A 27,974-nucleotide genomic window follows, 5' to 3' on the forward strand; every position below is an offset into this window, starting at 1 on the left:
TTGGGCTTTGGGCTAGTTTAAGCTTCTGAAGAGCGGGTTTCACACTGACTTTGTGCGGGATATTTTTGTAGGACCTGGCAACCCTGCCTGGACCCACAGCGTGTTCGCGCATCCGCGCACGTTCACTCTGCTCATTAATACGCGAACATGCGGCACCGCCTTCTTGCGCAGGTCCGGGCGTGTCCGCTCTGGGTCCGCTCGGAGTCTTTTTCTTTTTAAGATATTTATTTAAGTTTCGTTTTAATATTAAGATTTCTGTGCAACATCGTATGACCCTCTGCCTGCAAGAAAATACCTAACTGTACTTCTAACTGCATATTCTAAGGATATGCATCAACAAATATATTGTATTTTTTAAATATCCAAATACGTTCGTGCGCAATGTTTATTTTGTCTTGCATAAAATGAACATTTAAAAAAATCGGGGTCGTTATAAACTTGGTCCTTGTCCGGTAATGCTGACGTCACTCTCACGCGCCGACGACCGATCTGGGACTAAAATGGTGGAGGAAGCGACGCGTTAGCGCTGCACGCATCTACGTTAAAATGGCCTCTAAAGGCGCCAAGGGCAAGAAAGTAGTGAACCAAGATGAGCTGAGGCGGTTAATGAGGGAGAAGAAGCGGTCGTCCGAGCGGCAGAAGCGAGTGGAGTCCCCGTACGCCAAGTACAACAGCGTGGGGCAGCTGAGCTGCGTGGTGTGCGGCGTCCAGGTGAAGTCGGAGATGGTGTGGCAGGCGCACGTCCTGGGCAGGAACCACCGGGACAGGGTCGCCGAGCTCAAGGGGGGGAAGCAGAGCCCCGCAGACACCACCCAAACCCCGCAGCCCTCCACAGTCAAGAGGAGGGCACCAGAACCTGAACCCAAGACGGGCAAAAGAGCCAAGACCTCCAGGGACGGGGGGGTCACGTCTGCAGACCTGCCCTCGGGTTTCTTTGATGAGAAAAGCGCAGCAGACGCGCCGAGCACACACTCCGCCGGGCTGGGACTGCTTGCTGGACAGTATGAGGATGAGGACGAGGAGGGGGTGAAGGAGAAGGGTGACCAGACAGGGGGACAGGGTGGACTGCCCTCAGATTTCTTTGACAGCGGCGTCCCTGACGCCCACGACGTCTCCCACTCCGGGTCCGTCTCCAAAGCGGACGAGGAGAAGGTTGCGGAGAAGAAGGAGAACATGGCCGAGGCTCTGCCCGAGGGCTTCTTCGACGACCCGGTGAGGGACGCCAAGGTGCGCAACGTCGACACGCCCAAAGACCAAATGGACAAGGAGTGGGAGGAGTTCCAGAAGGAGATGCGGCAGGTGAACAACGCCTCCGACGCCATCGTGGCCGAGGACGACGAGGAAGGTCGCATCGAGCGCCAGATCGACGAGATCGACCAGCAGATTGAGTGTTTCCGCAGGGTGGAGGTCCTGCGAGCCAAGCAAGACGTCGTCAAGGGCAAAGCTGCGGAGCACAAGTCGGAGGAGGTCCACGATCCGTCGGGCAGCGACGAGGAAGACGAGGAGGAACTCTTGCACGTGTTGTCCAGAGACTGGAGGGCAAAGGGAGCACTGGCATAGCAAGCCCTGGTTCATGTTCTCCTGATGATGTAACTTTTCATTGCTTTGGATGGTTGAGTCGTGTGGTCAGAGCTTCTGCCACTTGTTTCATGCTTTATTTTTTCCTGTTCTACATTAAATCTTGTAACTTTACCAAGTGACATTACAAGCAGTTAATCTATTCCAGTCTCCAGCCTATTCCAGCCCCCCTGGGGCATACATTTCCTTTAATATCTGTACTCGCTGGTTGCAGTGCTCATAAACCAACACACAACACCCAGACTAAAATTAACAATGTCCAACCACTTATTTCTTCATGTATACACAGGATTCGTGTTCATTTAGGACATAGTGCACTCCGATAAGGAGTCAGTATACAGTCTTCCCCACTCCTGGTTATCAACATGACTTTGACACATTTAAGGTAAAAAAACATCTTATTCTAATAGTTCCAGCTACACTATAATAGAATGGAAAACAAATGAGATCCTCATACATTCAAAGCGACATGCATAGCAAGCCTGATTTTATTATGACAAATGTACAATGCTGAGTCTTACATGGTGTTCCCCAGCCCCACTCCCTCACATGAGCAACCTTTAATACTTAAGAAGCAGTGAAAGTGACCCGTCATCAGCCTACTGACCCAGCACAGTGCCCCTGTCCCACAGTTAACCACCTCCTGTCTCTTCCCCATCACCGCCAACACTTCTCCCCGGTCCAGGGAGCTGCGAGCGCTTCTGTGTGGTGCGGACTGTAGCCGACGTTTAAGTGACATCGTTTAAATAATTAACCTTTCTCGTGACGTTATTTCTGAATGTGAAGTTGAGCGGGATGGGGATGGGTGAGGTTTCTGTTCTCCGCGTACCGAGTCTGGACCAGACGCAGAGACACAATGACATCCGCCGGGGAGAAAGAACAAAACAAACGACATCATCTGAGTTTATTCAAACAGAAGTGATCCTGCCACTAGGCTGATGGTCAGACTAATACTCGATTCCAATATTTACATTACTAAACAATCAATAGTTTAAAGTGACTGGACAGTCTGAAACATTAGCATAAAAAAATTACTCAAATTAAATCTGTTGCTGCTGTAGACAGGTTATTTTTAAACTACCTGTCGAGTTCTCCTGTTGTTGCCCTTGTAGAAGGGGTATGGTACGACCGCTCTCCCTGATACACCGAAATACCATATCTGATTAAGTACATAGTGTTATATTATTGCTACATCTGCTGACTGAACAATTACTTTGTATATTAAATTATTTAGAAAGCTTGCCTTCTTAGCCCTTCAAATTGTAAGTTCAGAATGTGATTAGAATACAAAGGAAAATATTTCATTAGAAGAACATATAAATAAGGGGGGAGGGTGTCAAAGTTTTTCAAAACTTGACTTAGAAGAATATGACAGCAAACATTCAGGTAATGGCATGGGTTCATAACACTAGGGCTCTTAACTGGAAGGTTAGCCATCAAAAACTGAAGTATTCACTTTTGATAACATACTAATTTCTATCACATTCACATGTACTAAAACAAATAAAAACCCACATGTCTTCATCATAAGAATCTTTAAACAGGTTCTTCCGAGATTGATTACAGCACTGTAAACGGTTACATCAAATCTGTCGTCGCCGAAGGATGATGACAAATGAAACAGCTTCACTGGTGACGTTTACCCTGTGCCGGTGGCCTGGGAGGAGAATCAGTCCCGCCTCCTGCCAGCTGGCCAAACACTGACGAACACGTGCCCACACGAACGAGAAAGGAAAAGGTACAGTGCAGCGAGACGAGGGCACCGGGACAGCGCAGCACCGGTGCGTCGTCCAGCCGTCCACCCCGTCTCCGTGTCCCTGTTCGCCCTGCCTCCTTCGTCCTACTAAATTACACAGTTCAGGAGCGTCTCGCAGCTCAGAGGGCGAGGGCAGCCTGCAGCTCCGCAACGGTATACCTGCGGTCCCGGTTGGCGTCGTACGGATCGAGCAGACGGGCCGGCGGGGTGGCCGACCCAAAGAGCTTCCTCAAGTCCTCGTACGTCACGCCGTCAGACGAGGGGTTCTGCTGTGCTCTCAGGATCTCCTCCAAATCTGACACAAGAGAGAGAGAAGCACAAATGATCTACTGAAGAATACAGACAGGATGATGTCTGATTTCCTGTTATGGCATCAGACGCTGCTGTGACGACAGTACAGGCACTGTCACAATAAATGCCCTTCTCTATCTCAACCACTAGGGGCAGCGTGGGTTACCAAGAGTGCAATCGGAGGAAGAAAACAGCTGGTTGATTTAGGGAGACACCTTTAACAGAGCCGATTCCAGGAAGCGTTAGAGCTTGCTGCATGGGCGTCTTCTCTCTCTTGGAACGGTCCTTAGCCAGAAACCGTGGGTACCGAGTGGGTCTGGAACTCGACTCTGTGAGACCTGATGGAATGTGACAAGAGTGTGAGATTTCACTTCGGTAAAACATTCAGAACAAGATCGGGTGTCAACAACAGCGTCTTCACCCCAATAACTGCAAGAACCGATTCCTACCAGAATCTCTAGTGTCTTCTGGGTCCTTAAAACTTTTGCTATTGACATTGGGGTCCAGAGTCAATGGAGGGTCCTAAACACAGATTACGAAGTGTTTTGCAACATACTGAACAGCAAAACCCAGAGAAATTTCCAGAAGTAAAAAAAAAAAACAAAATATGCTTTTAATATTACTTGTACCGTTCCTGCAGATAGGGGACTATTTCAGATGTTTCCCAGTGGGTGTATAATGTGTCTCGTTTACCTCATCACTCTGTTTCGTCTCCCCTTTCTTTTGGTCCTCCATGAAGGTCTGCATGTCCTTCACGTCGTGTTGAACACTAGTAAGTATGCTCCCAATTGTAGCGACGCTCTGCAGGGAGCAAACACACACAAGAAGGTAAAACACCGTTAGATGCCCAGGTAAGAGAGTCATCACCTGAGGTGCACAGATGTTTGTGCGTTTTCTTCTGCGATTTCTTCCCGAAGGTCTCACCTTCTGCAGCTCTTCCACGGTCACGGGAAGCGTTATCAGATCTGATGCCGCTTTAATGTTTGCCTTGAGGTGGTTTACAACAGAGTCCAGTGTACTTATCTACATGGACAGGGGGGGAAAAAACCAGAACATTCTCAGATGACAAGTTTCCTTTAATAGGCGCCAACCTTACCGTTCCTGCACATCTGATGTTTCGGGTGCTATTAAGAGTATGTGGGGACAGTCGGGAGTAAGAACAACGCCAGGTGAGAGATCCTTTTCACTTAACGTGGCCAGAACATACCGATGGCATTCTACCATGATGAGCCAAGCTGGCAGGGGAAAAGAGGTTTGTGAGTGTAAGGATTCACGAGGCCTGTGGGGTGAAGGAAGCTGAACGCAGTCAACCGATTTCACTCCAAAGAAACAACTCGTGCCCCTAAAACGTGCAGCGGCGGGAAGGAAAATATGTACTGCTCTGAGTGCTCTCGCTATAATCGCACACCACCAGTAAAGTGCACAACACGCAATGTCCCAGGAAATAAAATATATAAAATATGCATGAACAGTGAGAAAGAGCATTAAGAGGAGTGTAGATATTAATAACCAAAAGAGAAAATGAAAACCACCTAGCGTATACGCTTGTAGGAAACGTACCTTCCTGTTGACTTCGGTAAGATTGGACCACAGTTTACTCAAGCCCCCATCTCCGTTCTCCATGTCCTCCAAAACCTTCTCTTTGGCCTTCAACTCCTCACTCAGCTTTGGTATTTCGTGTGACGAAGCTTTCTGAGTCGATTCCACTGTCAACACAAATCCCTGAAATGGTTACGGCGACCCAGACACTGTAAGGGTGCTACGCCCGACAGAAATGTTACTGAACAAGTCTGCTAGAACAGGCTGTTCAATGCGCAAAGATAACTCTCGTTATTGTTATATAGCCTAGTCAAGCAACTTCGCAGAGCAATCGCATTTTAGAGCTCAAATTAAAATTGTTTTCATGCCTCAATTTGTTTCTTTTACAAATTTCTACCACAGAAGAATGAAAAGAGCACAAAAACATTCGGGGTGGATAAACAAACGAAAGAGCTACAGTCTAATTATAACGCATGTGGTTATTGGAGCGAATCGATACTGAAGGAAGAACACGGTCCACAGACCGTGTGCATTTATAACTCACCAGTGCGAAGTTTCTCTTTGAGGGAATCCAGATCTTCTTTAAGCGCGATCTGCATCCATATGAGTCCGGCTATAGCCATGACACAGGCAGCCAGAATAATAAACACACACAAGGGATAACACACACTGCAGCACCACGTGTAGCTCCTGCAGAAAACCACAGGGAAAAGAAAAACACGAGTTAGTGATACTGAAATCTAACCATCTTCTCTTTAAAACCAACCTGGGGTTAAGACAGCCAACCTAGATAGATACACATAGATAGATAGATACATAGATAGATATATAGATACTTAAGATCCATAGACAGATAGATACTTTTATTGTCATTGCACATGTACAACAAAATTGACCAGCAATCCCAATGTGCTAGAAGTAAATATAACCATCTTCTCTTTCTAACTAACCTGGAGTTAAGACAGCCAACTTAGATACATATATAGATACATAGATAAATATAGATAGATATATAGATAGCCAGATAAGATCCATAGATAGACAGAAAAGATCCATAGATAGACAGATAAGATGGGCTACATAGACAGATAGATCCTTTTATTGTCATTGTACATGTACAACTAACTTGAGCATCAATCCCAATGTGCTAGAGGTAAATCTAACCATCTTCTCTAGACAGCCAGCCTAGATAGATAGATAGATAGATATATAGATATATAGATAGATAGATAAGATGTAACTCTACCCATCTTCTCTCTCTCCATCCAGCCTACTCACTTCTTGAAAGCACCGACACTGCCGAGGCTGTTGAACTCCTCGTCCTCCGAACTGGACTCGGACTCGGAGTCGGGCGGCTCGGTGCGGAGCAGGCGGTGCCCGGAGCCCTTCTTCTTCACCGTGGTCTTCCTCCGGGCTTCGCCCAGGCCGATCAGCGCGTCCAGCTCCTTCCTCTTCTTCATCTTCTTCTGGGGGGTCAGCGCGCCCACCGACCCCGCACTCAGGCCCACCAGGTCCAACGTTTTATCCAGCGTGACTCACCGAGCAGCTGTGGCGGTGACCGCAGTGACTCGGCGAGTGACAGACAGGCGATAAACAAACAAACAAACAAATAAACAACAACAAGCGTCGGCGCTACTCTGGCGTTAGCTAGCAGGCTAGTTTACATGGTAACGGAATGTCCCACTGCCAAACAGGAAAATGGCGACTTCGCCATTATTATTATTTTTTATTTTGAATTATTTCCACCAGCCGTAGACGCTACTTTCACTCGTCGCCCGCCGCGGACGTAGTTAAAGTCGGCGGATACGTTTAAAGAGGTGCGCGGCCGGCTGACTTTTCCTTTTCGGTTCCGCTTCTGCCGCAAACATAGGAGGCGCAGAGATCAAAAGTGCCCGGATGTCGCGCAGGCGCACCAGCGTCGCGGATCTCACAGTCATATTCCGCGGAAAGCGGGTCGCCGCCATGACGTGCACGTCGCGTAATCGGCGCGCGAGACGCCACTGCAGCAGCGCGTCCAGAACGCCGAAAACGTCGCCCGTCGATTTCAAAGTAAGAGTCAGTAACGTGCGTCGTACATTTTCGGTTGTATTGTGTATTTCACTGCAGTCACAATACTTTAGGAAGGCCTTGAGCGCTACATCATGGAGTCTTCTGCGTCTATGTATTAAATTACTTCCTGGCAATCATTTTACATTCCATATTGTTATAAATAAAACGGTATTATGAGTAATTCCTTGTTGTCCTACTCTACACTATTCGATGGGCATTTATCCTGTCTGTCAATCCCATCTGACTGGTTGATGCCCGTTTTTCAATACAGTACTGCCCATATTGTATGGTTCAAGCTGTAGTATAAGTACAATTTGCTCAGCACCAAATTTACTTTGTTGGATGTTGGATGAGATGCACACCATTCATAGTTTATATGCCTCAGCCTTCTTACAGTGTTCATATTACATCAAATATCGTTATCTGTGGGGTTTATTCTATTCTATTCTATTCTATTCTATTCTATTCTATTCTATTCAACCACACAATGACAACTGCTTTGATACACAAGTAGCCTACAGTCTGTGACTGCTAACCGTAATCAGTAGTCAACATACCGAGAGCTTGTGAATTCACACCGATTTCAGATGTCCTGCCGATGCTTCGTGTGGATTATGAATTATGGATTTGAACAACAGTTTGTCTGACAGTGTGGTTTTTGAGGCAGTGCAAATTTGTGTTTGTGATTAGTCAATACATTTCCAGACTGTATTTAAATATATATGAATAGTAATTGGAAATACTGCTAATGTGCAATCAAATATTTTGTTTTTAGGGTGCTTCAGACATTATAGCACATCAGAGCTTTCAGCCTGTCCGGTCAATAGTGTGTTCAGTGAAATAACATAATAACATCTGAGACATTGTGCCAGATTATTAAGAAATCAGTGACTCTACAACTTCCTGAATGTTGAACATATATATAATGTTCTTTTTGGTTATTCATGCAACATTTTTGGGATTGAAAGCATTATGATTACATGTAGCATAAAGAAACACTGGCAGAGTGAAATTAACTCAGACTTTGAATGTATAAAAATGGAGATGACAGACACACATACTATGCAATGTTTAAAAGGTACTCTACAAATAAAATAACAGGCAATTAGATGACAGTAGTATAGTGTAACTTCGAGTCAAGCGTATTCACTCAGCGATGTAAATGAAGACTGCTTGCCTTGTGTCATGCTTGCCTTTGTACTCATGAAGACTGGTGACAAACAGCATATAATTTTAAGATAAAACTCATAGTGAGAAATTCGCATGCTTAACGATTCACTGGTTTTACACTAAATGAGTTAACTCTGAACTAATCAGCTTTAAACTGTGATAATAGTCAAGCTCTGCTGTAAATAACACACTGAACCAATTGCTGCATCTTTCCAAAAATATTACCTACAGTGTCCTGATTTGACAGTTAAAGCTTATGTCCTCCCTCTCACCCGACTCAGGACAGACAAGTCTCCTTCTCGCCCTGACCCAGGACAAACGGGTGTCCTCCCTCTCACCCGACTACGGACCAGTTTTCTCACTCATGCCCTGCTGAGAGCTTATAGAATGGAGCATTTTATCTTATTTCAGCCAGAATCATGTCAGCGCTCTGTGGGGGTGATGTCTCCTCAAAGCCCTCTGCAAATCCACTCTGACAGACTTCACTAAGAAGTTTCTCTTTATCTTTTTTTATTTTTCTGCTTTTTTTCTTTTTCATTTAAAGACCCACTGAAGCTGCCAGCATGGCCGAAGTCTCCACAGCAGGACTCTCGCTCCTCAAAGCCTCCTGTGATGTTTCATCTGCTCTACACCATTTCCTGGTCGTTTTGTCCGTGTCCGGCATGGAGGCGGTGGGTGTGTGCGGGGTGGATGCTCGGTGTGGCTGCGTAGTGGTGGCAGGGGCTGATCTGATTAGACAGAAACACTTGTTTTCAATTTTCACACTGTGTTCACTGCACGGGGTCCTCTAGGTCTCTAGGACTGCTTCTTGTGGATTTAGTTGGAAGACATTTTGTTTTGTTAGAGGAGGTGAGGTGACTCTCTCATGGTATGACAAATATAAAATGGAGAACCAGATTGCTAATTAAAATTATTTTAATCTGATCACACCGTCATGTGAGTTTAGATCAACATGTGAAGAATAAGACCTGACCTTTTGGAGAGGCAGTTAACTTTGGTGCTGATGAAGTTGGCATTGTGAAAAACTGTGTATGTTGACATAACTGCAACTTGGTAATTAATTGTTTATTGGCCAATATTTATTTAAAGTGCCTCACGAGGCCTGTTCTAAGATAAGCTCTCACTAATCAAATTGTTAGAAATAAAATGAAAGGCAAAGACTGCTTTATTATAGCGTTTCTGTGAGAAGGTTGATTAACACTGCAGATCATAGTAGATCCTTTAAGATAATTATTTTGTGGGGGTCAGTCATACATATTAATTATTTAACAGCAGTGGTTCAGAAAGCTTGCTTTGAATCACCACGTTTTACAACAGCTAGAAGAGCGTGAACTACATGTGTTAATGAGTGAGACAGTAATGAGATTAGCGAACGGGTTGGACCTGGTCCAATACACCTCACCGCGAAGACGGAACCGCTGGAGAATGCAACGTGCTGGTTTCAAGAAGCATCTGAAGAATGTTTTGATCTCCATTTTATGGGGTTACGAACATGTTGTGTTCAAGCAGGTTATTGTTATGTTGTCTTTGCCTGCATTTATATGCAATGTGCTATCAAAATATACAATAAGAAAAATCTAACGTACCTATCAGGATAGTGATAGAGATTATGAGATTAGCAACATAAATATGAAGTAACCTACAATAAATAATAAAAAATAAACTACAAATGACCACAAAGTGGCGCTGTGTTCCCATGAAATAACAACGCTAAGTCCACTTCCTGACTCGGCAAAGTTATGAAGCAAGATCGCAGAGCCCTTTCCTATACAGCAGGTATCACCAAATGGCGGACCGCGGTCCGGATCCGGACCCGAACGCCGTCCTGTCCGGACCCAATCACATTCCTGATTAACTGGATACGGACCCAAATGCCAAAAAAATTTTAACGGGAGACTATATTTTAAAACGGAGAATTTATTTTCAGACGAGTGTTACGGTCACCACCCATTTGAGTGTTACGTTCAACCCCCCCCGCTCAACAACTTTCGTTCGCCACCCCCCCCCCCCCCCCCCCCCCCCCCCGCTCAACAACTTTCGTTCGCCACCGCGAACCCGGACCTAAGGTCTGAGCTATCTGCCAAAAATGGACCGCGGAAAGATTTAATTGATTACCCCTGCTATACAGCATGGTCGTTTTCAGTAGCGCTATCGCATCCAGGACTTTCTCTGCTGAGAATAAATTAGTTAACGCTTCTTGATTTTGCATTTCATCCTTCTGAAAGTGAACAATTGAAAGATATTTATTTATCAGAAATGTCCCGGGAGTCCATTTAAGTTTCATACAAGTGCGTCTCATCTCACGGAGCTCAATAGAATTCTCTTACATGTCATTCAAAAAATGTGCAAACTGATGAAACATCACAAAATATGTTATTACTACATCCCATCAGTTATTCAAATAATAATATCCACATTTGTAAATTAGTTTTGAATTTCTTTAATCCAGTTTATGAAATAATTTGAGAGCACAAATTCTTTAATAACAAATCCTTCATAATAAAATTTTTATTATGAAGACAATTGGAAATTTGATTTTAGTTTTTTTTTTGTGGTACATGTCATATTGGTATTCACAATCTGATTGAATTTGGATACCTTAAAACAAAGGAAATGAAACAACAATGCATTTTACTTTTCAGTGAATAAATCCTAACCTTTCTATCTGTGTAGTATTCTCCAGTGCTGTTATATCACAGACTTTATCACCAAAAGAGGTTGAAGATAAAGTGACAGTCTCATTTAATTGGATCCTATTTAATTTATATTATATATAATCAAAATCTACATAAAAGTACATGAAGCACATTCTGTCCATCTGTTCAATGTGTTGTCTGTATGTACTGAATTCAATTAATATGACCCATTATGTTTAAACAACACAAACAATTACCATTTATCAACTCAAATAAACATGAAACAAAAATAGGAGAGATAATATTTATCTTTAAATACCCACATTCCTTGTTTTACAGTTGGATTCTTGATAATTGTGTCTGAAAAATAAAACATTTCCACAGCTGATAGTACTGAAGTCATTCAACACAATACTGGATTACCTGAGAGTAACACTATACTGTACTGGATTACCTGAGAGTAACACTATACTGTACTGGATTACACTTTGTTCGTTTTTATTAATTTGTATATTAATGCATTCATCAGCATCCAATTTCTTTGTTGGTTTATTTTTAATGTTGTTATTGACAGTGTAGTCCTTAGTCTGTTGATGGGGACTGATAAAAATAATACACTACTGCTCAAAAATATTATTTTTTCCCCTAAATTTATTTTATTCTTCAGTCCCTGTTTGTTGCTGTTTAACATAATTTGTTTGAAATGGTTGCATATACGAACAATATACATCAAAAACATAGTGAGGAATCACCAGCTCTGACTCTCTAACTAATATATTATATTGATTTAGTCTTTTTGCGTTATGGTGTGCAGTCACCAGTTGTAATAACACAGGTATAATGTGGTAGCTTCCCTACATCCCGACTGGGGCTTCAAAGGCGAGGGTTAGCCTGACTCAGTTAGACCTTGGGAAAGTATTTTGGCTCCCACGATAAGGCCTTATTCATCAACGTCAGTGTCAGGAGTAAGTGCCCCGAGTCATCGCTCTTTGATGAATTGCTTCTGATCCAAATTGGCATGCATGCTGAACATGGCGGTGAACTCCCCGAACACGCACATCACATTCAATCATGGCGTGTGGTGTCGGCGGGGGCAGACTCTCACCTGCCGCCTCCCCAAAGGCCGAGCACGGGAGCGGGCCGACTCCGGCACGAACGGGCCGTCTTCGGGAGCGGGGCGTGTTGGAGTGGCGTCCGTGAGGCTGCGGCGGGTCGGGCGGACTTCAGCACACCGCTGGGAGCTCTTGGTTATTCAGTGGGCGAAGGCTCAGTGATTGAGGGCACACCGTGAGTTCCCCCTGTGGAGGCATATTCTTATAGCGCTGCCTGAACTCCACTCTTAACCCACACACACACACACACACACACACACACACACACACACACACACACACACACACACACACACACACACACACACACACACACTAAACTTTGCTTATACATACGGACGTACCGTGTTTGGTTTCTTGGAGACTGTTGACAGACTTTAATGTAACACAGAGGAGAACAGATTACCCAGAATCCTTATTGTGGCAAGGGTACACAGTTAAAAATGAGATGCAGTGTAACGATAAATTGGTTCAAGTTAGTGGCTTGAATTAAATGAATCTATTACATACCACTTCAACTGGTATTTATTAGATTTCATTTAAATGTGACTGATAAACTAAATTTAACTCACAAACTGTATCTGAAGTCTTAATAAATCTAACCTGCAATTTCTTATCATCTCAGCAGGCTCCGTGCGTGGTAGTTAAACAGAGGTTTTCCCCCCACAAATCTGCCACCTCCCCACTGAGCCCAATTCAGCCTGAAAGTCAAATCTTTATAGATCACAAACAGTGCATGTGTGCGTGGGTGTGACACAGAGGGACGGAAGACACTGAGGGTCAAAGGTCAGCGAGGGACGGAGGTCACCTGCAGCTGCTCGAAGGGCTGGCATGACCTCTCTCGGAGAAGACAGCAGATGTCATTTAGGAATGTTCTCCGCATCCCTAGAATACACAAGGGCGTAAAATCTCACCGCAGACCACGAACAGAGCGACGTCTCCACTTCTTATTCTCCTAGTCTAAAAAGCATTGTTGGTGATTGTGATTGGCAGACGCAGAAGATGATGACAGACAGTTAGTTGGACTGGCCTAGTCAAAACTAATAGAAGCATTATGTTCTGATTGGATGAGATAACAATTACTGACAGTTGTTCTGCCCCGAGTTCTCTTCAAGTATTTAGGGGGAGGGCAAGGAACAAATGTCACCTGGTGAAGCATTTAACATCACTAATAGCAAATTGGTTAAAAGGGGAGAGAGGACTGTAATTACTGGGCAGATTGCTGGAGAATAAGAGCATAGACACTTCAGTTCTATTACCACCAAACACAGAACTGCCCTATCCATGTTCAAAGAGCCTTAATGGGTCTCATAATCGCTGACAAACAAAATCGGACATCAGTAGAGTGTTAGGGAGCCATCAGCTTCAAAGCGCCCCAGTATAATTAATTTGCACTCTGAATCCCCCCTTAATCAGATCTCAGTGACTGATTTCACCATCAGATTCATGTCGCTTTCGCCGGTCGGGGCCACAGCGAGCCGGTCGGGAACGCAGCGAGCCGGTCAGGGCCACAGCGAGCCGGTCCGACCCCTACAGCAGCAGGACCCGTGGTGCCTCTCGCATGACTGCGGTCCAGAGCCTCAGCGTGTGACGTGGTGCTCACGTGTCTTTGCTGAAGCGCCCTGCTCGCTGGCTGAGGTGCGGCGGGGATGGGGGCCAACACGTGGCCGGGACGCTGGGGAGGGCGGCGGTACAAATCCCTCCACCGCGTGCTGGATCATACGAGCATTAGCCTCATAAAGCCTCAGAAGTAGCCAGAGAGATAAGGGCTCCACTGTGAAGGTGAAACCGCAGGTGCTCCTGCCTTTTAAACATTCACCCGGGGGGGATTCACACTACCGCTTCACGCAGGGCACCTAATTGGAAAGGAGAGCCGTGCCTGATAGGCCCGCGTAAATAAATGTAGAATCCCAACCTCTGCCTGTGACAATGGACCGCATTTATTTCCCTTTTTCTTCCAATATGATGAGCTCAAATAACCTGCACTGCTGCCAGCATAATCTGCACTTTCCATAGTCATTAATAATTCTACCAGTTTTTAGGCTGTTATTAGAGATCAGAATAATTTTGGCAGACAGGATGTGCTCCGAGCTGTCGGACGTGCAGGCATTTTGGGGCAGTTCTGGCAAATGTGTTGTGAGCAGACAGTCTAAAGCAACCATGGGGCAGACAGCTGAAGTGTGTGTGGTTGTGTGTGGTTGTGTGTGGTTGTGTGTGGTAGTGTGTGGTTGTGTGTGGTTGTGTGTGGTTGTGTGTGATTGTGTGTGGTCGTGTGCGGTCGTGTGTGGTTGTGTGTGGTCGTGTGTGGTTGTGTGTGGTTGTGTGTGGTCGTGTGTGGTTGTGTGCGGTTGTGTGTGGTCGTGTGTGGTAGTGTGTGGTTGTGTGTGGTCGTGTGTGGTTGTGTGTGGTTGTGTGTGTGCCGTGCTGATCTCCTGACCACCACCAGACCTCTGGGCATCGACATCCACACACTCCTCACACTTTGCTGCAAACTACCCCAAACAAACAAGACAAACACACAAACCAAACACCAGGAGCCATGGCGTGTGTTTTTGGTAAATTGTATGAACACGTATATGAAGACTCTGTAGAATTACTCTCTAATTAGCAATCGTGCTTGTGATTCCCAAAGTCACCTCTAGAATTGTAATCTTCATTATGTGAAGGAAGCTTTTTAAAGATGACTTGCTTCCCGGGTTCTTTGCTAAGGGGATTGTGGATTGTGACGAGGACGGACTGTTGAGGACAGTGTGGACAGCGTGCACAACGTATGTCCCTCACAGTTGCTGCACACAATAGCCACATACTGACTTCACCTGGTAATGATACATCCACGCATGCGGCTTACATCCTTCATGTGATTATCACCATCACCACTGTAAAACTGTTCCTGGGCATTTATTGTAAACAAACAAATCAAGACAAAAAAGTATTTTCTTCCATTTTAAAATGTGTGATTTCAAACAATTAGAATCTGAAAAAGTTGAACTGCTGTGAGACACGTGGACTTCAGGGAGCAACAATGGGAAATGGACATTCCTGAAGTTTTAAAGGTCTCACGGCTCATGAAGGTCTGGCCAGGACCTTTTACTGCAGCTGTACTCTGTAGAGTTGGTTAGAATGAAGACATGGTGCTTGACTCAATTTAGACTTGTGTACAGGGCAACACTGATGCATGAAAAACCCTAAATAATGATAATTATGTGAGTGAATATTCATAGCATACTCCTCCCCTGTGATCTCTGACCAGGAGTGTTTCCATCAGGAGTATCTGACGTGAGGGTTGGCGTCAGATTAGTGTTAATCATGGAGTAATCTGATTACAGACAACCCCAGTATGCTACCTGTCTCCACTGTGAATCCTTAATCTCTGAAATCTCATCTTAATCGATGACTTCTCCCCTCCACCACAGACGGAGAGGTGCCACCTGTGGGCAGTGCCAGGGATGTGGGTGTCCAAGGGATTAAGGAGAGATGTCGGCCTCTGATGGCGGTCCCGCTGTGGACGTGACACAGTGATGCTCAGAATGAACCAGAGCTTCACAACTAAGGCAGTTTCGCACAAAAAGGGGGCGGGGCAGATGGGGCAGCCACGCCCCCTCCTGGAGTATCGTAGCCTGACACAATCACAACCATTGGGCCTGCAGAGGGTTTCACATACACTTCTTCCTTAATACAGAACATGAGAAGAACATCTGTCTCTCCATCAGTCTGTCTCTTTCTATCCACTATCTATCCATCTCTGTACTGACTTCTCATATGCAGACGTATCACAGGCATCTTGTATTGATGACATTATGATCCCTACGATAACATGGTCTTCCTCCTCAGATTCTAGTCTTTCATCTTTTTATTTTATTTTATGCCTTTATGAGTTTTATTTTATGCCTTTTGTTGATAGAGCTCGTCTCTATATCTCCTTATAAGCCAACATCTGGTTCTGACTCAGCAGGTTTAAAAAGCTACTGTTTTGTATAATGCCAAACCAAATTAGATCAATAATCTATTCTGAAAATAAACATCAGCTTATTATGTTTTTATATTCGTTATTAAAATTAAGCTCCGCCCTCTTCATTCCTCTGTTGTCTTCCAAGCATTATGCACGTGATGATGTGGAGACTGGCTCTCCCAGAAAAGTAGGTCATTATATGGTGATATGCATAAATTAGCCGTTAACCGTACTGTTAATTAGTATTTCATGCAAAGCTCTTCTCGCATATTTAGTTAAAGCAGCTTACCTGTGAAACTGTTTACCGTTCTTGGCTTTGTGTCAACATACTTGTTGTGAAACGTGTTGAACAATATTTAACATCTTCCACAGCCCAATGTGCTGAAGGTTTCTCCCCCATGTTGTGGTATGCTGGTCAGAGCCTGTCAGAGAACTACAGTCTGTGATTCTTAGATGCCTGCCACCCAGACATCCACCCTCACAGTTCACCACCACCCAGACACCCACCCTCACAGTTCACCACCACCCAGACACCCACCCTCACAGTTCACCACTACCCAGACACCCACCCTCACAGTTCACCACCACCCAGACATCCACCCTCACAGTTCACCACCACCCAGACATCCACCCTCACAGTTCACCACCACCTAGACACCCACCCTCACAGTTCACCACTACCCAGACATCCACCCTCACAGTTCACCACCACCCAGACACCCACCCTCACAGTTCACCACTACCCAGACACCCACCCTCACAGTTCACCACCACCCAGACACCCACCCTCACAGTTCACCACTACCCAGACATCCACCCTCACAGTTCACCACCACCCAGACACCCACCCTCACAGTTCACCACCACCCAGACATCCACCCTCACAGTTCACCACCACCCAGACACCCACCCTCACAGTTCACCACTACCCAGACATCCACCCTCACAGTTCACCACCACCCAGACATCCACCCTCACAGTTCACCACCACCCAGACATCCACCCTCACAGTTCACCACCACCCAGACACCCACCCTCACAGTTCACCACCACCCAGACACCCACCCTCACAGTTCACCACTACCCAGACACCCACCCTCACAGTTCACCACTACCCAGACACCCACCCTCACAGTTCACCACCACCCAGACACCCACCCTCACAGTTCACCACCACCCAGACACCCACCCTCACAGTTCACCACTACCCAGACACCCACCCTCACAGTTCACCACTACCCAGACATCCACCCTCACAGTTCACCACCACCCAGACATCCACCCTCACACTTCACCACCACCCAGACATCCACCCTCACAGTTCACCACCACCCAGACACCCACCCTCACAGTTCACCACCACCCAGACACCCACCCTCACAGTTCACCACTACCCAGACACCCACCCTCACAGTTCACCACTACCCAGACATCCACCCTCACAGTTCACCACCACCCAGACATCCACCCTCACACTTCACCACCACCCAGACATCCACCCTCACAGTTCACCACCACCCAGACACCCACCCTCACAGTTCACCACCACCCAGACATCCACCCTCACAGTTCACCACCACCCAGACACCCACCCTCACAGTTCACCACTACCCAGACATCCACCCTCACAGTTCACCACCACCCAGACACCCACCCTCACAGTTCACCACCACCCAGACATCCACCCTCACAGTTCACCACCACCCAGACACCCACCCTCACAGTTCACCACTACCCAGACACCCACCCTCACAGTTCACCACCACCCAGACACCCACCCTCACAGTTCACCACTACCCAGACATCCACCCTCACAGTTCACCACTACCCAGACATCCACCCTCACAGTTCACCACCACCCAGACACCCACCCTCACAGTTCACCACCACCCAGACACCCACCCTCACAGTTCACCACCACCCAGACACCCACTCTCACAGTTCACCACTACCCGGACATCCACCCTCACAGTTCACCACCACCCAGACACCCACCCTCACAGTTCACCACCACCCAGACATCCACCCTCACAGTTCACCACCACCCAGACACCCACCCTCACAGTTCACCACTACCCAGACATCCACCCTCACAGTTCACCACCACCCAGACACCCACCCTCACAGTTCACCACTACCCAGACATCCACCCTCACAGTTCACCACTACCCAGACACCCACCCTCACAGTTCACCACCACCCAGACACCCACCCTCACAGTTCACCACCACCCAGACACCCACCCTCACACTTCACCACCACCCAGACACCCACCCTCACAGTTCACCACTACCCAGACACCCACCCTCACAGTTCACCACCACCCAGACACCCACCCTCACAGTTCACCACCACCCAGACACCCACCCTCACAGTTCCCCTCCACCCAGACACCCACCCTCACACTTCACCACCACCCAGACACCCACCCTCACAGTTCACCACTACCCAGACACCCACCCTCACAGTTCACCACCACCCAGACACCCACCCTCACAGTTCACCACCACCCAGACACCCACCCTCACACTTCACCACCACCCAGACATCCACCCTCACAGTTCACCACCACCCAGACATCCACCCTCACAGTTCACCACCACCCAGACATCCACCCTCACAGTTCACCACCACCCAGACACCCACCCTCACAGTTCACCACCACCCAGACATCCACCCTCACAGTTCACCACCACCCAGACACCCACCCTCACAGTTCACCACCACCCAGACACCCACCCTCACAGTTCACCACTACCCAGACACCCACCCTCACAGTTCACCACCACCCAGACACCCACCCTCACAGTTCACCACCACCCAGACACCCACCCTCCCACTTCCCCACCACCCAGACATCCACCCTCACAGTTCACCACCACCCAGACACCCACCCTCACAGTTCACCACCACCCAGACACCCACCCTCACAGTTCACCACCACCCAGACATCCACCCTCACAGTTCACCACCACCCAGACACCCACCCTCACAGTTCACCACCACCCAGACACCCACCCTCACAGTTCACCACTACCCAGACACCCACCCTCACAGTTCACCACCACCCAGACATCCACCCTCACAGTTCACCACCACCCAGACACCCACCCTCACAGTTCACCACCACCCAGACACCCACCCTCACAGTTCACCACCACCCAGACATCCACCCTCACAGTTCACCACCACCCAGACACCCACCCTCACAGTTCACCACCACCCAGACACCCACCCTCACAGTTCACCACCACCCAGACATCCACCCTCACAGTTCACCACCACCCAGACATCCACCCTCACAGTTCACCACCACCCAGACACCCACCCTCACAGTTCACCACCACCCAGACACCCACCCTCACAGTTCACCACCACCCAGACACCCACCCTCACAGTTCACCACCACCCAGACACCCACCCTCCCACTTCCCCACCACCCAGACACCCACCCTCACAGTTCACCACCACCCAGACACCCACCCTCACAGTTCACCACCACCCAGACATCCACCCTCACAGTTCACCACCACCCAGACACCCACCCTCACAGTTCACCACCACCCAGACATCCACCCTCACAGTTCACCACCACCCAGACACCCACCCTCACAGTTCACCACCACCCAGACATCCACCCTCACAGTTCACCACCACCCAGACACCCACCCTCACAGTTCACCACCACCCAGACATCCACCCTCACAGTTCACCACCACCCAGACACCCACTCTCACAGTTCCCCTCCACCCAGACACCCACCCTCACAGTTCACCACTACCCAGACACCCACCCTCACAGTTCACCACCACCCAGACACCCACCCTCACAGTTCACCACCACCCAGACACCCACCCTCACAGTTCACCACTACCCAGACATCCACCCTCACACTTCCCCACCACCCAGACATCATAAAAAACGAGGATTAAGTAGTGGGTGTCTAAGGGAAGGGCTGGAGATCCACTATGGCGGCATGAGGGAGTCTTTCTAGTGGAAACGCAGTGACATCACCCTTCCAAGAAATTGTAAAACTGGCCTCACCGCGAGTCTTCAACAGCTCCTGCAGCCGTGTCAATCTAGATGCCACGGTCTAAGAGCTCTGGCGGGTGGAGACCCAGCCGAGAGAGAGACGGCGTTTCAGTGTAGTCCCGAGGAAGAGGACGGTGTGAAGAGAGGTGTTCCTTTCAGCATTTCCTCACCACGTGCAGAGAGATGAAGAAGAGTAACGTGATCAGACCGGGATGGCTTCTTCCCCCAAACGTTCATGCTGGGAATGGATGTAAGACATGGTGATTAGTTTAGATTGAAACCTTTGCTGCCACACTATTACAGGGGGAGAGATAAGAGTGGGGCCCTGGACACGGCATGATATGGCCAAATCTGCTGACCCCCCCCCCCCCCCCCTCCTCAAAGCCACAAAATTGCTTTTCTGTAACCGCTTCAAGCTGGTAGGAGACAACAGCTTGTCCTGACAGACCCATGTCACCAACAACAAGTGTGTGTTTTGGAGATCACCAAATGCTTTTGCTAGTCGCGTTATAAGAACCAGATGGGCTGTCCACCTGAGGTCAGTGTAAGATCTGTTCTAAGCCATCGCTCAGCCGGAATTTATGATAAATGTGATCTGAGGCATGACTCACGTGTTGCACGTCTCAGCAGATGGGAATGTTGGGCCAGGGGGGTGTTGGGACTCAAACAGCCCAATGTGGAGCCCAGCTGTGCTTTGAGCACTATCGCCTCCTTAGAACTGAGAGGTGCCCCGTTTTGTAGCTTTTGCTTCCCCACAAACAGATAAAACCACATTGTTGCTTAAAAGAGATTTTAAACAGAGAATCAGCATCGACACTGCAATTCGCTCCGAGACTGAACTGAGACTGGGTCTGGGAAACCAGGCCTGACTCACCGTGACCCCAGATGGAGTTCAGCAAGGCACAGAGGACGGACATCTCGCTGTGGTTTGCCAATCAAGGCAGTGTAAACAGTGACAGCAGCACTGCGTGTACACTCCCACAGTAGCTGTGTGCTGTTTGTCATACTGAAACGTCTTTCCAGAGAGGGTCACCTTAGTTAGCTGTACCTGCTGCCTGTGTGTCTGCATGAGCCACAGATGAATGTTGCTGTTGCTGACATGGTTGTGGTGGTTGTGGTTTTTGCTGTGAAGGGCAGAAAGCGTCCGTACAGGGAGAACCAGGAAGCAAATGAGCAGATAGCACAAATATCATCAAACATCTCAATGCTAGAGTGGATACAGGATTTTATGAAGGGGTGTGGCCTCCATCTTGGGGCTAAATTAGTGTAGAGTAGAAACACAGGGCTGCAGAGTTCGGCGTTCGCCACAATCAAGTCACTTTTAAAAAGCACATCACGTACGTTCAACGAAAACACAGAACAAATGTGGTAATGATGTGGCAATAATAACAACAATAATAATAACAAATAGCTGTAATTTTAGCAATATAAATAATAATAAACTGGCTCTTTATAGTAGCAATAATATTAGAATTATTAATAATAAGAATGATGATGATAATAGTAATACTAAGCCATATATAATCTTTATTGTTATTAGTATTAGTAGTAATAGTAGTACAAGTTGTAGTAGTAGTATTTACAAGTACAATGACATAAGTAACATTGCTACTAAAACAACTTATTTTTATAATTTTTATTTACAGGCATAATAAGTAACATAACATGAATTATTCATAACCGTGACTAATAGAACAGAAGCACCAATTGCAGGAATATGAATGTAAATATTGAGGCATGAGACAAAACAGATATTTCAGGAGAGACCACAGTGAGTCTCGTAGCTTCACAGTAATATTGCATAATTTTGCATAAAAAAAAGATCACAGCTGGCCCCACTTTTCTCCCACTGCGCATATTTTAGCCACATAAGCTATGAGTGAAGGGTCTTCCCACGTCCCGCGTCCCAATAACATCATAAAATGAAATAATGGATGCATGGCATCTCCTGTGTTATGCTATATACAAGATCTCTCTCCTGTGTTACACTATATACAAGATCTCTCTCCTGCGTTACACTATATACAAGATCTCTCTCCTGTGTTACACTATATACAAAATCTCTCTCCTGCGTTACACTATATACAAGATCTCTGGCCTGCGTTACACTATATACAAGATCTCTCGCCTGCGTTACACTATATACAAGATCTCTCGCCTGAGTTACATTATATACAAGATCTCTCTCCTGTGTTACACTATATACAAGATCTATCGCCTGCGTTACACTATATACAAGATCTCTCTCCTGTGTTACACTATATACAAGATCTCGCTCCTGTGTTACACTATATACAAGATCTCCTGTGTTACGCTGTACACATAATCTCCTGTTACCTTTCTTATTGCATGCACAATCGTTAAGATTAGATGTACTGACAAAGGTACCTTCTTCAACATTTTAACATCTTTCAATTAAATTTTTAATCATATGGTCATGTTTTTTTTCCCAGACACTAACAGCACTGATTAAATGTTTATTAGCCAAAACAGACACATGCGATGAAAACAGACACAGAGGAAAAAGAAGCACTTTGCCACTGCTGAGCGACTCCATGGCTTTGTGCCTGTCCGTGTTACTTACGTGACGTGTAAGGGATTACAGTCCTGCAGAAGGATTTGAAGGCCTCGTGTGTCCTGTGAGATGTCCTCGTGTGTCTCTACTGGGAGACAGGGACTCTGCTCGGGTCACGTGAGACTGACCTGCTCACTCGTTTCTCACGTGGACGCCAAACCGCTGAAGACTGCATCTGATCACCTGCGTCTGATCACCTGCTTCTGATCACCTGCATCTGATCACCTGGTTCTGATCACCTGCATCTGATCACCTGCATCTGATCACCTGCATCTGATCACCTGCTTCTGATCACCTGCATCTGATCACCTGCGTCTGATCACCTGCTTCTGATCACCTGCATCTGATCACCTCCTTCTTTATTCACAGGCGTGTCATGTTTTGTTGTTGTTTGTGTTCAGCGGTCTGGGGTTGAAAAGGCAGGCAGGTCCTCTGGATGGTTGGCAGTTTCTGGTATGTAGATGATTATGTGATGTGGAACGAGACCAAATCTGGGTGAGACATAAGGTAAATGAAGCAATAATCCACTTTAGGGAAATGGAGCAATAATCTGCATTAGTTAAATGCACTGAATGGGTTAGTAGACATGCCTCGTCCATTATCCTGCAAATGTATTCTTTATTTGCATGAAAATAATATTACAGAGGAGCCACGGAGCAGATTTGTGCTGGTCATTTCTGAGTCTTCAGACCCACAACACTCCTGATGCTCTGATAGGAAATCAAATGATTCTCTTGATGGTTTGCACTGTTTGTTGTGTCCAGTGCTATATGGCCCACAGACAGAAAAACACCAGCCCTCGCATTTGCATGTTTTTATGTCCCAAAGAAGCTCAAAGCACTTAACAGTCTCATTTTCTCAGATGTGCACATAAACCATAGAATTCGTGGCTTGTATTGCGTCTGACGTCCACTGCGATCGTCTGAATGGGCGAACTGTGTGTCTTCTTTGGGAGGGTGCAGATATATGCCCCCCCCCATACCTCCAGATTAGCTGGAGATGAAAGCGGTCCACACACACTGCACTCTTCCACAACCTTACTCCGCCTCTCCATTCAAACTGGTTTTATGTGTTTTTAAAAAATCGTAAATGGCTATTTTTTTTTGGTATTTTTTATTAAAGGTTTCCTGAAAGTGGAGGTGAGAGAGGGAAAGAGCGAGAGAGAGAAAGAGAGGGAGGGAGGGTGGGTATCTTGCTTTTCTCTATCCTTTTCCAACATTCTGGACAGATTTTTAATCCGCTGACTTTTCACTGTCAGTCTGCTGGAGGCCACTGGTGTACATGCTGCTAAATTCAGGAGGGTTTCTCGATATATTTTGGAGCATTAGAGACCCAGTGAATGTGCAAGAATGTTTTAAACCTTGTTAAGTTATACTGATTTAGAAATAGCTCATTTTGAAAAAAAAAAAAATCCCACCTCGACATCTTTATCTTGTTCAGCTATCTCCCCCTCCTCTACAAATCGGCCATCCTGCTCACCCGGAACAAAGCCAAGATTACACGCTCACTCTGTCATCCTGGCTACTTTTGCCCCTGTATTGAAAGTGTATGTTCACTGGGGGGCACTAAAGGGAAAGGCAGAGTCCAGGGCACGTAGGACCGGGGAAGGTGCCCGGCACTCACTCAGTTCTAATGGCTCATTATGGAGAGGCTGTGAGCATGTGTTGCTGGGAACTTTATGATCCCTTATTTATGAGAGCACACGCACTGCGTTAGTTCCTGGTATGTGTTTTTTTTTTCCATCACTTGTTCCATTTTCGTCCAAATTTCTGCACTATCTGAAGTCGGAGTGCCTGAAGACAGAAGCTGCTTTGTCATCTCTTGTGGAATCCAAGTGCACTTGGCGATTCGTCTGCTGAGTGCACTCCAGGCAGCGAGAGACGGGCACTATTACCCAGCCTGCCTCTGACTTTAATGCTCAGTAATGACTGAGGAGTCATTATTGTGTCACTGCACACTGACTCTGTTTAAAAGGGGAGGGCAGTGGGCTACAGTAGCAAGAGAGGATTATGGGATAGGAACAGGTGTTATCACAGGCCTCCCTTGTGTCAACAATGAGTAAGACTCAAGGCTTTCTTTGGTAGAGCAGTTTCCTGAAGACATGGATTTCGGGGGTTCTTACCATTTGGGTATGTGCGTGGCCCTAACTAGCTCTGTTGTCCCTGAGCACAGGAGAGTAGACAGGATTACAGGATCATGAGTGCATGAGCATGATTGCTAACATGCTCACCAGAATCGCAATGTCACCACTCACCCTGGTTTTGAGGGTCCTAGCCCCAAAACAAAACACAAGTGTGTTTAAAAAAACACCTTTTGGTTTAACTGAGCTTGGCAGAGCTTGAAGTGCTGGTTCTGCTGTAACAAACTTCTTTTGTTCTTAGACAGCAACAACGCGTTTAATTAATGTAGCTACAGTAAGGTTGTCGTTCTGTATCAGTAACTTTGCTTTATGTCGTCTTGTTCAGAAAAATTAGATTCTGTAACAAAGGACACATGCTATTTGAACAGTTGTTGTAAAAAGCTTTTTGGCAAATTACTCGTAATATGCAGTCTTCTGATGTTAGAGAACTGACCAATCAGGTGTCAGATGTTGAATAAAAAGAAATTACAGCACGAGTGGTTTGTATTACTGGCAGTCAGTGGAGATTCATAGTGGTGGCAGGAGACGATGTAGAAGTTTTTTACAGTGCTGACGCCTTCTGCTCTGTCAGGGTATAAAGGGAACATCAGTGAAAATCCTTCCATAATAACAACTTTTAAAGTAAATACGATCAATCTTATTTCAAACTGCCGACTGTCTTGAAACAATAACACAACAAAAACAACAAAAAACAACCTTAGTGATTGTAACTTGGCGATCACGGAGACCGTTCTTTGGAAGTTATTGTTAAGCAAGGTGATGAAGAGCTTTTGTTCCTGTTCACAACAGGACCGCATTTCAAGTTTCGGGTCCGCTTCGACTGAGGAGATGCATGTCTCCGTAACTGCAGGAAACTAGGAACCCACACAGGGGAGAAGACCACGGTCTGGGCTAATGGGCTGCTGACAAGGCAAAGTGACACCTTCTCCGAGCTCCTTGAGAAATTTAGGTGCCAGGTTTCGAAATTTACCCTCCAAAACATTTGCATATACACAATAAGACGGCTCGGCGCGGCGGGCTAAGGAGGTGGCCTGCAGGCCATGGAGGCGGTGACCAAAACACAATAATTGTGAGTCAAATTCTTCCTGACACTGATCCCGTCTGGTACGGGGACTGGCCCCCGAACAGGAGGCGTCCTCCATCGCTGCTTCCTGTCCTTCCCTTCCTGGGTGCTGGGTGTAATTTGCCTGCACTCTCAATGCATAGGCGATGTAGCGTCTCCCCACCTCCTCCTCCACCTCTTACTCCATCAACCCCCCCCCCCCCCACCCCTCCTCCCTCACCTCCCCCCCCTGATGCTTGCAGAGACATAATCTATGTGTCAGCTCGTGCCTGCGTCTTGCGCCGCGGTCCGTGGACGCCGCGTGACTTTCCACGTAAACACCCCTGACTGCTGGGCTTCATGTAAATACAGCTGTCAATAGTGCAATTATGATATTGCAGGCAAAACAACAGTTTACCAACGACGCTGCTGGACGAATGCGCGAGCCGCTTTACCGGTCGCCACGAACAAGGAGCAGAAAACCAGAAACGACGAGACACAACCAGGATGCTAAACAGAACAACCGCAGTGAGGATGTCAAAACAAAACGTCCAATTGACTGACATTAGTGTCAAGCCCTCTGTCAAGTCTGTTTGGGAGATGGGCGCGTATAACAATGCAGCAAAGGAAGAGATTTAGAAAGTCCAGCAAATTCTGTCACCGCTGCACACATGCAGATTTCTTACTGCAGTGACAGGAGTTTTTTTTTTTTTTCGCGCCGCCATTTTGAGAAGGCAAAAGCAGTCAGGACCTTGGCGATGTACCTAAAATGTCGGCGTGACATTTATTTCGAAAGCCCAAATAGCGAATCTCAAAGCGGCAGTTTTGGGAGAAGTTTGGAGCGAACAGCTCCTTGGACAAGGCCTTTTTATACCACAGCTGACAAAGCGAGATGTCCCACCACATAATGCGAAACTTCCGTGAAGTCCTTTCTCCTGGTCGCCCTCGTAGTGGACACGGCTCTATTTCTATTCGCCTTCTTCCTTTATGTCTGTAGCCGTTTCGAGAAATACCGCTGTCGAGGGAACTTTGGGGATACAGTACACACAGATTTTCCAGTAGAGTAAATTGCAAAAACATCATCTATTTACTTCAGTTAAATCTTTAGATGTAATTAAGTATTTTAAGATTTAATTTGTGCCAAATATGTGACATCCTCTGACTTGCTAAGTGAATGAATCTCACAGAACTAACAGATTAGTGTGTGATGGCTGTGAGGTGAAGTGATGATGTCCTGAGAGGAAGAGGAAAAGTGATCTTAATATCTTCATACATCACTGAAACGACGTGCACTGTGGGAGAAAAAGTTGAAAAATGTATTACATGTTTAGGCATTTTCACAATTTATTTTTCATTAATGCACAAAAATTCACATTCCCGTTATTTCCGTTAAATGTGCTGTTACTTTTTTAGTCCTTCAATTCTGAGTGTTTAGATTTTTCTGTAATGTCCTTCAAAAACTCTTTGAGTGAGAGACCGTTTAAATTTACTAAAATAAAAGACTGAAGCAATCATTCTCCTCCTCAGGATCCTGAGTGCGTTTTACATGTCTGCGGTGTCCCGTGGTCCTACCCATGGTGACTTCTACCCGTTATCATTTCTGAAGAATGTACCACCAAAGCTTCAACTGAGATTCTTAAACGCTAACTTTCTTCAATCAGCCCATGCTGAACACGGAGCACTCGTGTTGGGATACTCTTTACAGCAGTGGTTTCTCCATGAATACACTTTACAGTGAAAATGTGTTCAATTTTAAATGACTGTGGTGAAAGTACTCTTATGTTTTGAGAGCTGAGTAGATTAGAAGTCTCTGTTGTAGGATTACAACTCTCTGTTTACAGATTCAGCTAGAGTTGGCGTACTTAATCCATGGTGTAACTGAACCTGAAATTACAAGCATTATACAATACAATAGGACATAATAAATATGACATAATGCTTGTGTAGGAGGGCTCTAATGCATATGAAATGACCAGTCCACAGGGTCCAGGCACTCTGACTGATGTCAGCAACTGGACACAGTTAAAAGGGGTAAATATGGAAAAATGTTTAAAAACTGAAAATAAATAAAAACAAAAATGTAAAACAAAAATGATAAAATTATA

At 46.3% G+C, this 27,974-nt stretch overlaps 2 protein-coding genes across 2 annotated transcripts; one reads left to right on the forward strand and one right to left on the reverse strand.

The window, feature by feature from the left end:
• The first annotated feature begins 171 nt into the window (after positions 1–171).
• On the forward strand, positions 172–1,692 carry znf830 (zinc finger protein 830). Its single transcript, XM_076972449.1, has one exon. The coding sequence runs from the start codon at positions 547–549 to the stop codon at positions 1,558–1,560; it is 1,014 nt and encodes a 337-aa protein (XP_076828564.1). The 5' UTR covers positions 172–546; the 3' UTR covers positions 1,561–1,692.
• A 340-nt stretch (positions 1,693–2,032) lies between these two features.
• On the reverse strand, positions 2,033–7,009 carry efcab14 (EF-hand calcium binding domain 14). The gene is made up of 8 exons (XM_076972448.1): positions 6,443–7,009; positions 5,709–5,854; positions 5,186–5,331; positions 4,550–4,648; positions 4,319–4,426; positions 4,075–4,147; positions 3,841–3,963; positions 2,033–3,629 (listed from the first exon to the last, which is right to left on the reverse strand). The coding sequence occupies exons 1-8, from the start codon at positions 6,622–6,624 to the stop codon at positions 3,454–3,456; spliced, it is 1,053 nt and encodes a 350-aa protein (XP_076828563.1). The 5' UTR covers positions 6,625–7,009; the 3' UTR covers positions 2,033–3,453.
• Positions 7,010–27,974: the final 20,965 nt, after the last annotated feature.

Source organism: Brachyhypopomus gauderio, chromosome 14 (assembly GCF_052324685.1).
Source record: "Brachyhypopomus gauderio isolate BG-103 chromosome 14, BGAUD_0.2, whole genome shotgun sequence".
In the NCBI taxonomy this organism is placed as follows: Eukaryota; Metazoa; Chordata; class Actinopteri; order Gymnotiformes; family Hypopomidae; genus Brachyhypopomus; species Brachyhypopomus gauderio.

What these genes read in the sequence shown, in the direction of transcription:
- znf830 (XM_076972449.1), top strand. Translation starts at nt 547, where the DNA reads ATGGCCTCTAAAGGCGCCAAGGGCAAGAAAGTAGTGAACCAAGATGAG.
- efcab14 (XM_076972448.1), bottom strand. Translation starts at nt 6,624, where the DNA reads ATGAAGAAGAGGAAGGAGCTGGACGCGCTGATCGGCCTGGGCGAAGCC. An exon ending in CCGTGGAAGAGCTGCAGAAG is followed by an intron (nt 4,427 to 4,549) that starts GTGAGACCTTCG and finishes TGCTCCCTGCAG; the next exon opens with AGCGTCGCTACAATTGGGAG. An exon ending in AGAAGACACTAGAGATTCTG is followed by an intron (nt 3,964 to 4,074) that starts GTAGGAATCGGT and finishes ACATTCCATCAG; the next exon opens with GTCTCACAGAGTCGAGTTCC.